Source organism: Ochotona princeps, chromosome 32 (assembly GCF_030435755.1).
Source record: "Ochotona princeps isolate mOchPri1 chromosome 32, mOchPri1.hap1, whole genome shotgun sequence".
Taxonomy (NCBI): Eukaryota; Metazoa; Chordata; class Mammalia; order Lagomorpha; family Ochotonidae; genus Ochotona; species Ochotona princeps.
The window spans coordinates 8,730,447-8,744,499 of record NC_080863.1 but is presented as its reverse complement, the minus strand read 5'-3'; the positions used below and the strand labels follow the sequence as shown (position 1 = coordinate 8,744,499).

The window sequence follows — 14,053 nt, the reverse complement described above, 5'->3', positions numbered from 1 at the left end:
ATGAACCAAATAATAGGAATGAAATGCTTACTCCACATATAGAGCATGGTATCTCTCAAGAATCATTTGGACACGACCAACATTTTTAACCAAGTTAAAAAATGACTCTTACCTCCTTGTTCACACAACTGCTGGGCTAAGGCATCTTTGAAGATCACCTGGCCCCTGTGTGTTGCTGTAGCCCTGGAAATAAATAGAAATAGTTCGTTCAAATCTCAAAATATCTTCAGTAATAATATACATAATTTATTTCTATTTATCTTTTGATTGTTTAATTACAGAGAGAGAGGGAGAGACAGGGAGATTTTCTTTCTATTGGCTCACCCTCAAATGGCTGCAACAGCCAAAGCAGGGCTGGTTGGAAACTGGGAGCCAGCAGCCATTCTCCATTCTTTTCCTAGGCCTCTGGCAGAGAGTACCCACCCCACAAGCAGAAGAGTCAATACACATATTTTAAAGCTTCTAAAAGCCTGCTTCCAAAACATTCTTGTATAGATAAGCATTTTTTTTTAGTGAGCATTTTTGTGCAATTATTATCAACGTAAAATAGATTGAAAACTTCAACAAGGAATCCAGGTCAATATTTATCTTCTGGTCTGTCTTTGTGAAGACACCGTAGTGTTTGTGGGCTCAGCAATCAAAAACTGGCCTTGGTAGCACTGGACACCTTGTGGTCAGCGCCATCATCTAAGGTCTTGCTTGCTCAGAGTAGAAGCAGAAATCATAATGGAGCTAATATTCACAATTTTTAATAGAATACCTATTCTGAATTTATATTTATCTCTTGCTAGGCATGGTTCTAGAACTGCATAAATTGATTCAATTCTGGCAACATTATCCTTAATTGTTCTGGCACATGGAGCTACTGCATGATTTATAAATGTCACACAACTCACGGTAAAGCCAGAATTCACATTCAAGCAGCCTTACAGACCAATTTTTTGCTTCTAAGTATTACATTGAATTTTCATTAACCTGAATCAAAAATACAAAAGAAACATTTCACAAACAAAAAAAATCAAACAACTTCCATTTACTTCTTTTATTTATTTGAAAGACACAGATATGGACTTCTAATCAGCTGTCTAATTTCCCAAACCTAGCTGTGTGAAGCCAAAGCCGGGAGCCAGAAGCTCCAGACATCCAGTATTCGCACAAGGGTTGCCAGGACACTATTAGAATCATTACCTGACACTTCCCAAGGTATGCTTAGACAGGAAGCTGGGATCAGCAGCTGATCTGGGATACAAACCCAGGTATTTGGATGTGGGGTGTGATTGTTCCGATCAATGTTTTAACTAGCAGGCCTAATGCCCACCCCCCAATAATGACTTCAATCTTTTTTCAGAGCCTGAGCTTAAGATCATGTGATATCTGGAGTATACTCTGCAACTCGATTTATTTTACCTAATTTGGGCCAAATTTCTTTTTTGTTTTAGATTGAAAACTGGGCCACCGGGCCAGCAATCCCTTGGGGTTTGTCTGTTAAGATTTCTTTCAAGATCTTCTTCCAAAGTAAGCTGGATCTCGTTAGTTCTAACCAGTCCACGGCCGTCCCATCACAACTCTGCCCCATGTCTCCCAGTGGCCTCCATGACCCCAAATTTCCTCTTGTTCTCTGTCAGACAAACAGCACTGGGTGCCATTCTCAGCCACTATCCACCCGAACTCCGTAGAGATATCCAATACATGAACGCGTGCGGACATTCATCATGCACCGCTGTCCACACAAACTTTTAAATGTCCCAGATAACCTTTTAACACAAAAACGTCTCCACTCTGTAGCAGATGCCCAGTATAATTTTAAAGGTTTTCATATTAACATCTTTCTGTGGGGAAAGCAAAGTGCAGAAGCTCACACAGCCACCAGGAATATAGTCTCCGGAGCCTTCTCCCCATGAGAAGTATGGTCTGCACTGCCCAGGGTGTAGCGAATGAGGAACACCAACTCTGAACAGCTTAGAGCTAAAAAAAAAAAGTGTGTGAAGCTTTACCTACAGAATCGCAGCATGTGTCCTAAATCTTTTATGGATATACATATTCTCATATATGATGTAAATACACATTCTGTATATTTTTTAAAAAAGTGCTAAATGCATAACAAGTCAGAATTAAAGCCTTAAAGGTCAGATCATCTCATTTTAAATTCACAGTATTTTTCACTTCTAAGAATACACAGCTATGATATATGATGACAAGCCTTATTAACTTTCAGAACTGCTGTTTTGTGCAATTTATAGTTCTCTTTTGGGGAGATGTCCATTAAATTTGTGGCACTAATTACTGTGATGGTACCATTTGCACTTAATTTTCCGTAATTAGCAGTAATTTTTCAGAAGAGTTCAGAAAATAACCTCATTGTTCACTTTTCTGGGGAATAGACCAGATTTCTTAAGCAAGTTCCTAACAAGTGCTTATTCTTGAGAGGCACGGATACGCCAAGCAGGCCTACCAACAGGAGTTCTTATTTAACAAGTCGTTTTATGATCATTTGCGGTTGTTACAATCTCTCATTTGAAAAGCTTGATATTTCTTCCCAAATGAAGAAGCTCACTCTGATCACCACAATTCCTGCTAGAATCAGGGCATTTGTTATTTTAGAAGAGCACATGAAATGCTTATCTTAACAGAACCCTCCAACTTCTTTCCTTCTAACCAAACTACTTAAGTGTTAACTGTGCACTCTGCTATGTGTTATGGCACAGTGCTCGAACACAGAGACTCCACCAAGAGAAAGGTCAACATTTGAATCCAGTGAGCTGCCATGAGCCACACACAAAAAGTTCATGGAGAGCATGTGTTATGGGAAACAGCGTGTGGTACAACGGAATAAGCCATCCATGGAACAATGCCATCTCCTATTGGAGTTCCAGCTGTTCCACCATGGTTTCCAATACAACATCGCATGAATACACCTGTCTCGGCAGAGGAAGATGCCTCAAGTACTTAAGTCCATACTACCCACATGGGAGAGCACCATAGCGTTTCTGGCTCCTGGCTTCTGATTTTGGCCGGGCTATTGCAGTCAGGAGAGGGGTGAACCAGAGGGTTGAATCACATCTGACTATATTTCTTCCTTTCCATTCATCACTCTGCCTTTTAAATATATATATATACATATATATATTAATGAAATTGTATATTATAAAAACATAATGCATCGATTTCAAAATATTTTTGAACCAAAAATAAGCTTTTTAATTTTGTTTTTGAACAATTTTGAACTTTTTGAAATAGTCTTACATGATTTTTGGACAACATTTTTTTTAAGATTTATCTATTTTTGTTGGGAAGTTTTACAGGAAGAAGGAGAAACACAGAAAGATCCTCCATATGCTGGTTCACTCTCCAAATGGCCACAACAGCTGGAGTTGAGCTGATCCGAACCCAGGAGCCAGGAGCTTCTTCCGGGTTTCCCATGTGAGTGCAGGGTCCCACAGCTTTGGGCCACCCTTCCCTGCCCTCCCAGGCCACAGGCAGGGAGCTGAATGTGAAGCGGAGCAGCCGGAACACCAACTGGTGCCCATAGAGGATGCTGGTGTTTGCAGGCAGAGGATGATCCAGTTGAGCCATTACACATGTCCCGGACTTTGGATAACTTTTAAATCACTCTAAGCTTCAAATTTCCTATGTGAGGATATCAATAACAAAACAGTAACTGGGGCCTAAAGATATTAATATTCACTCTTCAAATACTTAGCTTTGTAATCTAAATGATTTTAAACCTTCTAGAATAAGAAAATCATTAATTAAAAAGAATTTGTCCACCAAGGGCTGGTGCAATGGTTGAATTGGCTAATCCTTTGCCTGCAAGTGTAGGCATTCCATATGAATGCCAGCTTGTGTCCTGGCTGGTCCACTTCCCATCCAGCTCCCTGCTTACGGCTGGGAAAACAGTTGAGGATGGACAAAGGCATTGGGACCCTTTACTCATTTGGAAGCTCCGGGCTGCTGGTTTCAGCTCAGCTCCAGCCACTGTGGCCATTTGGGGAGTAAACCAGCAGATGGAAGATCTTTCCCTTTGTTTCTCCTTATCTCTGCAAAACTGCCTTCCTAATAAAAATAAATTTTAAAAAAAAGAAAGAAAGAAATTATCAGGCCTGGTGCAACAGAGCCGAAAATCCTCTCCTTGCATTTGCCTGGATCCCATATGGGCGCTGGTTTGTGTCCCGGTGGTTCCGCTTCCCATCCAGCAACCTGCTTGTAGCCTGGGGAAGCAGTTGAGGACAGCCCAAAACCTTGAGACCCTGCACCCACATGGGAGACCCACAGGAAGTTCCTGGCTCCTGGTTTCAGATAGGCTCAGCTCCGGCCATTGCAGTCACTTGGGGAGTGAATCAGCAGATGTAAGATCTTTCTCTCTGTATCTTCTTCTCTCTGTAAATCTGCCTTTCCAATAAAAATAAATAAAATCTCTTTTTTTAAAAAAAGAAATTATCCACCATAACTCACCTCTGCTAATGACGTAAGCATATGAGAAAACACGAGCAATAGTACCTTCCACATCACAGTTTACTTCCAATGTACAGTCTTCCCATCCAGCTTCCAGAGAAGGAATACAAAGGGCTTTAGTCGACTTGTTACAATATTTTAATAGAATAATAAAGTCAACGAGCCTGTGGTTTTGCTTTATGTATCTAACCCATTTTCATCACTGAAGGTCTTCCAGAATTTTCTTAACTCAATTATATTCCAGGAATGCCTTTCTAAGACTTTGTAATAAAAATGTTTTTTTTTTCACATTGCCTTGAAAAAAAATCACTTGAAATTTTCATCAAAGAAAACTGGCTCTGCTATTTTAAACATCTTTCAACAAAGTAAACCTATGTGAACTTGCCTCAGAAACATCTTGGGGCAAGGTAAGAACAACACTGATAAAAAGGTATGTCAAGACCATGAGAAACCTTGGTAGACACTCTGTTGTCCACTGCATAGTGAATTAAAGGCTTGGGAGTGAGTGTTTAGGGATGGGCGAAAACAAACAAACCAACCCACTACCCATATGGAAATGCCTTAGTTCCCTGGCTGGCCCTGGTTCCTAGCTCCACCTGCATGCTAATGGAGCCCGGAGAAGCGGCAGTGAGGGCCTAACTAATTAGGATCCTGTCAGTTACCTAAGAGACTCAGATTGTACCGCTGGCCTCTGGCTGGCTGCAGCCCTTGCCACTGCAGGTGTCTGGGGAATGAACAAGTGGGTATGAGTTCTATTTCTCTCTACCTCTGAAATGAGCATAATTTTTTAAAAATGTACAAACAAAATGTGTAGATTTGTTGGAAAAAAATACAGCAAAGCTTGAAAAGTATCTAGGTTCCATCTCTGAGTGAAATATTATGAAACTGTATTATGAAAAATAAACATTAAAAATAGAGGTGTTGGTGGCAGCTCACAGAGGAACTGGCATTCATGATCTCCATGCTGTGTAGTTCTGGGTCTCTTTAGTTTATAAAATAACCCAAGTGGACTAAATAACTTTTTAAGCTTCACATGGATGTGTGACTTAGCACGACAGCTCAATGATTTCTGTTGCCTGCAGTCAAGAATGGGAAAATGAGAATGACTGTTAGTAAGTACAGGGTGTCTTTTTGGGGTGTTGAAAAGGTTTTGAAATTTCTGACAATGATTGCACAACTTTTTTGATATACTGAAAGCCACTTAATTGTATACTAACCAAATCTCAATCTTTTCTTAAGAAATACGATTGATGAAACTGGTGCTGTGGCCCAGTGGTTCCAGCTGCACTGAGCAATACCAGCATGCTACAACAGGGTTAATTCAAGTCCTGGCTATTCCTCTTCTAAACTAGTTCCCTGCCAAAGTACCCAGAAAAGCAATAGGCGGTTGCCCAAGAACTTGGGCTCTGTCATCTTCATGGGAATCCTACATGAAATTCCTGGCTCCTGGCTTCAGCCTGGCGCAGGCTTGGCCACTGTCACTATTTAGAAGAGTGAGAAAAAGATAGAAGAGTTTCTCTCTCTCTCTCTCTCTCTCTCTCTCTCTCTCTCTCTCCTCTCTCTCTTTTCTCCCTCTCTCCTCCTCTCCCTCTCTCCCTCTCTCCTTCCCTCCCTTCCTCTCTGTCACTCTGACTTGCAAATAAATAAGCTAATGGTATATAAGATAATAGTAAGTTGTATAAATATAGTAAACTAATAGTAATATACTATCAGCACTCAGTTGTATAAATATAGTAAACTAATAGTAATATACTATCAACACTCAGAAGAGTCAGGTATATTTAGGGAACATCTCTCTTTTCTTGGGACTTGAGTTATATTGCACAAAAGAAATTGTTTTGTTGTCTGAAACATCAGCAAGTGAGCTAAATGACTATTTTTAATGCCACTATCCTTCACTGTTTTGTTAAAAAGAATATAGGAGATGGTACAAGGAAACTATAAAGGCTCAAGCTGCAACCAAACTTCAAGTAAACCAAAGTTTCATTTCTATGCATACTATACAACTCTAGAGCCCAGGGGGAGAATATTTTTTTCTTTTGCAATGAATAAGCAGTGCTTCCCTTACCTGCCTCAGGACACATTTAGATGAAAGAAAACACATTAAATTATTGATGTAATGATTAATTGAAAGTCCCCTTAAATTATGTAGCATATTCATAGCAAAGCCCTTTGGCCCTACTTGGGCAAAACTACAAAGCTTCCAAGTACATCCAAAAGCAGTCCTGTATATTAGTTTTAAACATAAATTACCACAGCGAAATAACCAAAATGAGTGTTCAGAATGCCGCCTGAATGAAGTCTGACTTTTTCTTCTCCCTCATTGTCTACATCTACAGAGAACCAGAACAGGACTGTTTGCTCAAGGTGTCAAGCAAATTCCACCTGGCCAGGTAAGAGTGGGTAGGTGGGACTCCTGCTAGCACCAGTTCTGTCACTAGGAAGGCCAGTTTTGAAAACGTGCAAGTTCCAGGAACAAGCCTGGGAAGGACTGTTTGCTCACAGAATAAAAAAGTGTCCCCAGTGAGGAAAGTCATCAATGGTTAGGCAGGTGCATTTTCAGAAAGGCTTAGAGCACAGGACATGGAAGGGATGGTGGGAGCTGGGACAACCGTCACAGGTAGAACAAAGAACATTTTGCTAGACCCAAGTACCAACCTCTTATTTTGTAGGCTTTTGAAAAAAAATATATCTAAGGGCGTTTAAAAGGCTAATTGTAGAGAATCTAGGCTACTGACTCTAGAAATGGAAATCTTTAAAAATATACACATTACCAGGCTCCACCCCTTGACCAATGAACTTGGAATCTGTGGGCCTGGAGCTCAGATACAGTGATTCTATTGTAGCCAGGCCTAAAAATTTTGCTCTGAACAGATCAACTGCTATACGTTTTCCCTGTGAGTCAGAAATATTTCATACTGCTCTCCCTTGGTAACATCTTCCATTCTTGTATTACCCATCTTCATCTTTGAGCTGTTTCCTTCCTTCTTCCCTATTGAAAGACCCCTTATTAAGGATTATAATTCATGTTGCTCAACCTAGGAGGCAGCTGTCTCCATCGCCAGTCCCCATATCACTTCCTTTTGTAAATGTGAAGCACATTATGTGTAACTCACAACAAGGGCAAGAAAGAACAAATTTTCAGCGATTCTCCTACAAGTCAAAATTCAATGCCACAAAAATGATGAAATTCTACAGCGTCTTAGGAATAGTAATTTACAAGCTGGTGTCCAGGTTGAGTTTCTCAACCTCTGTGTTACAAGCATTCAAACTACATAATCTTTTGCTATGAGGGACTGCTCCAGTGTACCATAGAATGTTTAGCACCACCCCTGGTCTTTAACCACTAGATATCTGGTATAACAACAAAAATTGTACTCTAGACATTATCAAATGTTCCCTTGGGGCATAGGTATAATGAACAAGTAGTCGAGATCCACAGCTTTGTAAAAATTAAGTCCCTATTAAAATTACAATACTCAGGGGTAAGTGTTTTAGTAGTTAAGACAGTCACAATCCCACACTAATGTGTCTGGGTTCAACCACTGCTTCTAGCTCCCAGCTCCAGTTTCCTGCCAGGGCAGACCCTGGGAGAAAGCAGTAATGGCTTCAGTAACTGTGATCGACCATCAGGGAGCCCTGGATTGAGTTCCCAGTTCCTAGCTCCAGTCCTGGGTCGTCTTGGGTTCATTCCTGGCTATCATGGACAGATGGGGACTCAATCTCACTTTCTCTCTCAGTTTCTGCCTCTTGCACAAATAAACTTAAAAAAATTACAATATTTACACTGAATCTAGTGTTTTGACATTTGTGTTACTGGAAATAGTTCAGATTTGGCTCACATCTAGGGGTTTAAATATATATAGATATTTAAAAATATGTTATAGAGAACATATTATATGTTGTATTATATCATATTATATGTTGTATTCTCTATAATAGATACATGTATATATTACACAGTATATGTATAATATATTCTATATAATACACATAATATATTCTATATAATACACATAATATATTTGATGTGTATTATATTTTATATATATTATACGTATTTAAATATATATATAGTCCCCTGATGCTGAGTAGCATTTTCTACTGAATTGTTTTCTATTGATTTTCTATTAATTTCTGTTGAATCAGATTCTGTGAAACAGTCATAACCAACTTCCCTGCTTTAGGGGGAAAGAGAATAAAATCTAACATACACACTCTGCTGTAGGTATCTGTACGAATGTCCTCTCCAACTCAAGCTAAGTGTCGGCTTTAGGAAAGTCATCTTGTCTGACTCACATTTCCAGGGTGTGTACTCTCTGACCAACACAGCCCTTGGGGTGGGAAAGTTGAAACCTGTAGTATTTTTGTGTAAAGGATCTCTCCTGCAATCAGTTGAACACAGTGTTGCTGGAAAGGACTCCGTGTGGTAAACAGAAGTGACTAGAAACACAAAGTATAAAAGCCAAAGCTCAAAGTCAAGAGTATAGTACAAAGCCAGTCAGCCATTCCCTAAGTGAGGTATTGATCAGAAAATCAGGTGTTTTAGGATTGAATTACATGCTCTATGAGGGGTTTTTTAAATGTACTAGAAAGACAGGACCGTATCATCCAATTTCAGGAAATTCTGTTCTTAGACAAAAGAAAGCTTTATTGCCAAAAATGGGGGGGAGGGACTGAATAGCAAAAAAAATATTTTAAATGTCTTTGGAATTATGAGTCACAGCCTCCTGAGTAACAGAAGGAAAATGAGAGGCCATCAGCACAGTTTGGGTTTGTAAATACACTCTTCACAGTATCAGCAGGGAAGACTGACACAGCACAGGTTCTTGTAACGTCACTCTCCAACTTCCTGTAAATATTGTATGTTTGGATCATACTAAAGAAATGCCCCTTTCATGGTTTTTTAATGTTCTTCATTACGGCTCATTGCTGTGGCAACTGCCAAACCAGTCAATGTGTATAAATAATAGAACAAGCTCCTATTGTATTATCTGAAACAGTGCCAAGCTGTTGGTCTACCTTCCAAGAGGGAAATCATGTTTTTAAATTCTATATCTAATTTTAATATCCCTCGAGTTCTACACTGTAAATTCTTTTGGCACACTGAATGCAGTATAGGTACTCCAGCACTTACCCTCCAAATCAGGTCACACAAAGAATACAGATTTCCAAGCTGCCATTAAACACAAGCTTTAGGTTGAGGACTGCAAACCCCCAATGAGTTTGTTATTCTTCTGCTATTTCAAAACAGTAGCAATTTAGCAACCCTGATTCTTCTAAATTACTCATCTCCCAACACATCAATTACTGTTTGCCTAATTTTGAATTCTGGAATCAATCATTCTTCCCTGAAGAGGAAACAATGGTTGTGTTTTCTGCTTTACAACTTTAATTCACAGCTTGGGGTCCAACTGGCAGATCATTTGTTGCCTTCGGGAGGACAGATAAAGACTTCTTACCCTGGATACAATTCATGGTATCCACAATTCATACAACAGAGAAATCCTTTACTGGTAACTAAATTAAGTCTGTAGAAAGTAAAGGGACACATGGGCATAGGACTTGCTATACCTAGTTACATAGTATGATTTGTCTACCTGAAATCTCTTAGTTTTATGGTTTCGAATATTAACTGATCTCTCAAAAAGCTCCATTTTAAACTTTAAACTGTGCTATTTTGGAAGCAATATTTTAAGGATCTTTTGAAAGGTAGAATGGCAGAAAAGAGGGAATGATAGAGACAGCAGTCCTGACTCCTCTGGTTCACTCAGCAAATGGCTGCAACCAGACCATCCTGGTCTCCCACACAGGTGATAAGAACACAAGTTCCTATCTACCCAGACCTAGTAGCAAGGAGGTGAAATGCAAGCAACACAATCAGGACTCAAACTGGCTCTGGGATACAGGATGCTCGAGTCACAGAGGACTTCACTAGCTGCACCACAATGATGGCTCTGGGATTTTTTTTTAAATTGTTTTTCAATCATTACAAATTTGCAAAGAAGAGAATACTTTCAGGACCAGCCGGTAACACAGCTGGTTCATCTTCCGCCTGCGGTGTTGGCATCCCGTATGGGCATCAGTCTTTGCCCGGGCTACTCCAGCTCCAATCCAGCTGCCTGCTTATGGCCTGGGAAAGAAGTGAGGATGGCCCAAGCCTTTGGGCCCCTGGTCCCACATGGAGACTCAGAGGACGTTTCAGCCTCCTGACTTCTTCAGCCATTGTGACCATTTGGAGAGTGAACCAGAGGATGGAAGATCTCTCTCCCTCCTCCCATTCTCTCTGCCTTTCAAATGAAAATAAATAAATCCCTTTTTTAAAAGAATATTCTCATATATTTTCACTCAACTTCTCCAAATATGAACATCTTACTTAACTTAAGGTTCATCTATCAGTTCTAAGGAATTAACCCTCAGGTTTTATCGATTTCTCTGATAATATCCTTTATTCCCCCCAATTTCCAATCCAAGACACCACACACAAGCTCCTTTTCATAAATAGAAAAAAAAATTCCAGGGCACATAATGCATTCGATTACCAACCAAGTCCCATTATGAACTCATTTATTATATTAATTTTTGTCTGGAAGAGCAAGATAAGGGCAGTGTGAAAATCCTGAGCATGCGGGGGTGTAGAAGGGAATTGTGAAGGGGAGGAAACGCAGCCAAGAAAGGAGGTAGCAAATCAAAGCCAAAAGACATTCAATTTTGCCTGGAGCAGGCCCTGTGCAGCGATGTGTAATTAGCTTCCTCAATTACTACATCTGACAAACTCATTTTCATTTGAGAGAAAACAACAAATCATTCATTACTGTAATAAGTCGCAGATTATGATGCTCGGGTGTGGATTCTGCGCGCCTCTGAGATTCGTGCCCGGTCAGCCGACCCCAGCTGTTCACCGCGGGAGTTAGTTCCGGGTGAAGGCATCTCTGATGGCCCACCCCAGGCAGCACCACTCACCGCCTGAGTGAAACACTTTCTGGACCAGCTCAGCTCTTAGGCCGACTGCTTCAGGAACCCTTACCAGTTACTATCATTCTGTGGCAGCCAGTGGAAGGCAAAAAGATGCAGTGCAAGATGTGTTGGAGGCAGCAGCAAGGGTAGCGATGCGGAGCCTGACCAGGACTGGGTACCCAACTCGTCCATCAAAAAGGTTTGCTCCATGGTCACTCGCAGCTTGAGCGTCTCAGGAGCAAGCCATCCTCCAGGTTCTCAGGCTCTGATCCCAGCAGGTGGAGGCAGTGTCCCTGGATCTGTGCTGTCCATCTTCCTCCTGGCCTGTCCCCTCCATTCTCTGCTGTAGTGTCATTTTGCCTAGTATCACTCTCAGACAGATACCCTCCTTTGGCCATGAGCATCATACCAATAACTGAGCAGCAGTGAGAATGCAGAGTTACTACACGGAACTGGTACCAGAACTGTCTACATTCAATAACTGGTTTGGAGAGTCAGGCGTTTTATATGTCCGTGTCTTTTCAGTTTTGGGGAGGAAATACACAGAAATTCACGGACATAGCTATGATACAAGGAGTCTTCGCACAGTCCTGGGAAAATACTTGTTAAGAAGAAAAAAAAAACTTAAGCATGCATTTAAAAATATTTCTGCACCAACATAAATTGATCTTTTAAATCCATTTTCCCTAAATTTTAAAACTAAGTATGTAGCTAGTTTCAAATCATTTATTACATGCCAGCAGTCTGTATTTTCATATGAATAGATCTAGCTGCATAGGATGATACTATAATTAAAACTACAGCAAATTATATATTATCCAATAAATTATGATTCTGAGAACAGACCAGTGTTTCTGTACTCCACACTTCCCTCCCCCATCCCTTTTTTTTTCTTTTGGACGGGTGACTGTGAGTTGTTTCGTAATTTTTATTTTTCATGATGTAGTTCCACAGGCTCACAGATTTCCCCTTCTGCCCCTGCTTTTCCCCCTATTAGAACAGCACAGTCCTTTAGCAAGTCACAAAGTCTTTCCCATCCTCTTTAAAAGATTGTTTATTTAAAGGGCAGAGTTAGAGAGAGGTGGGGTAGAGACAGAGAAAGAAATCTTCCATCCACTGGGTCACTCCATGAATGGCTGCAGCAGCTGGGGCTGGGCCAGCCGGAGATGCCAGGCTGCATGAAGTGGTGTCCCCTGCTATGCTACAACATCCCCGCTTCTCCATGCACCTGCATTCCTTGCCATCGGTCACAGCTTTCAGTCCCTCCGATCACATCATCGGGCCATGTGATGGGTCCTCAGGACATTTGCATGTGCTGTACAATCACCTTGGTGGAAATCCTGTTCCCCTGGTAACTACCTGGTAATCCCTCAAGCCACCTCTGAAGTGTCTTTCTTAACAAGACTTTCATAGTCTCCAGACTAAACTCAATACGCGATAAAAGCCGTCAACTACACTGTAACTCCCTCCTGTCATTCGTCACAAGTATAATGATGATTCTATTTGTCTTAAGTGGCCAAGAACGTAAATTCTGGGCTGTTTGTGTTCCAGATGGAATCTGACTTCACTTGGGGAATCCCGTGAATGACCAAGTTATACTACTTCAAAAAGGCTGTGGTGGAGATTTAAAGACACCTCTACAAGCAATGGCACGGGGCACGCTGTCAGGAACTAAGAAGGATCCTCACCATTTGTTCACCGAAGCATATGGCTGGGACATAGCACAGCCCAGGCACACGGGGAACGCTCAGTAAGTATCTTCTGAATGGATCAATGAGAAATCAAATACATACGAACCAGGGTTCCTCTGGGTAAAGATGGGGAAAAGTTCACACCTGAAATTAAGTCAAAAAAGAAAAGAAGGAAAAAGCAAGAGCAGCACAAGACAAGTAACTTCCACAGATTCAGGAGGAAGAAAATAAAGGAAGCAAACTGACCATATTTCATATTAATTCTTTAAAAAAAAAACTCTTCAAAAGCAGAAAAACATCCAATACGTCTAACCACTAAAAATGATCATGTTCAGAGGCCTGCACAGTGGCACAGTGTGTCACGCTGCTACCTGCATTACAGGCATCCCATACGGGTGCTGCTTTGAGTCTTCCACTTCTGATCCAGCTCCCTGCTAATGCACCTGGGAAAGCAGGAGAGGATGGCGTAAGTGTCTCGACCCTTGAATAAACTCCCGGCTCCTGGTTTCAGTCTGGCCCAGCCCCAGGGACCTCTCTGTCCCTTCCTCTCTCTCTGTAATTCTGCCTTTCAAATAAATGCATATTTTTTTTTTTAAAAAATGCTCACATTCAGCAGCACAGTTCAATGAAGACATGACTAAACAGGCAGAAAGAAAGCTGACATCTCACAGGATGCAATGCACACATTCCTGTGACGTGAATAAGATGAGACAGCTTATTAAAAGGATTCCAGCTGTAAAGGTAAGAGAAGACACTCTGACCTACAAACTTGGCTTTTTATGTATTGCACTTACTTGGACCAAGTTTTAACAGATTTATATTCATTTAAAAAGTTTTTTTTAAATGCTCATTAATTTCATTTACTTGAAAGGCAGAGAAGGAAAGAAAAAAAAAAGAGAAAGGAGAGAAGGGAGGCAGAGAGAGGTTGAGTCCAGCTGCAGTTTCATTCATCA

The 14,053-nt window shown here is 40.8% G+C and overlaps 1 protein-coding gene across 1 annotated transcript in view; it reads right to left on the bottom strand.

Annotated features, from left to right (window-relative positions):
* RELN (reelin) overlaps window positions 1–14,053 on the bottom strand; it is a 384,643-nt gene that overhangs the window by 236,852 nt on the left and 133,738 nt on the right. Inside the window, exon 4 of the mRNA XM_058657530.1 lies at window positions 113–183. Coding sequence (XP_058513513.1) covers window positions 113–183 — 71 coding nt within the window. The remainder of the gene's footprint in view (window positions 1–112; window positions 184–14,053) is intronic.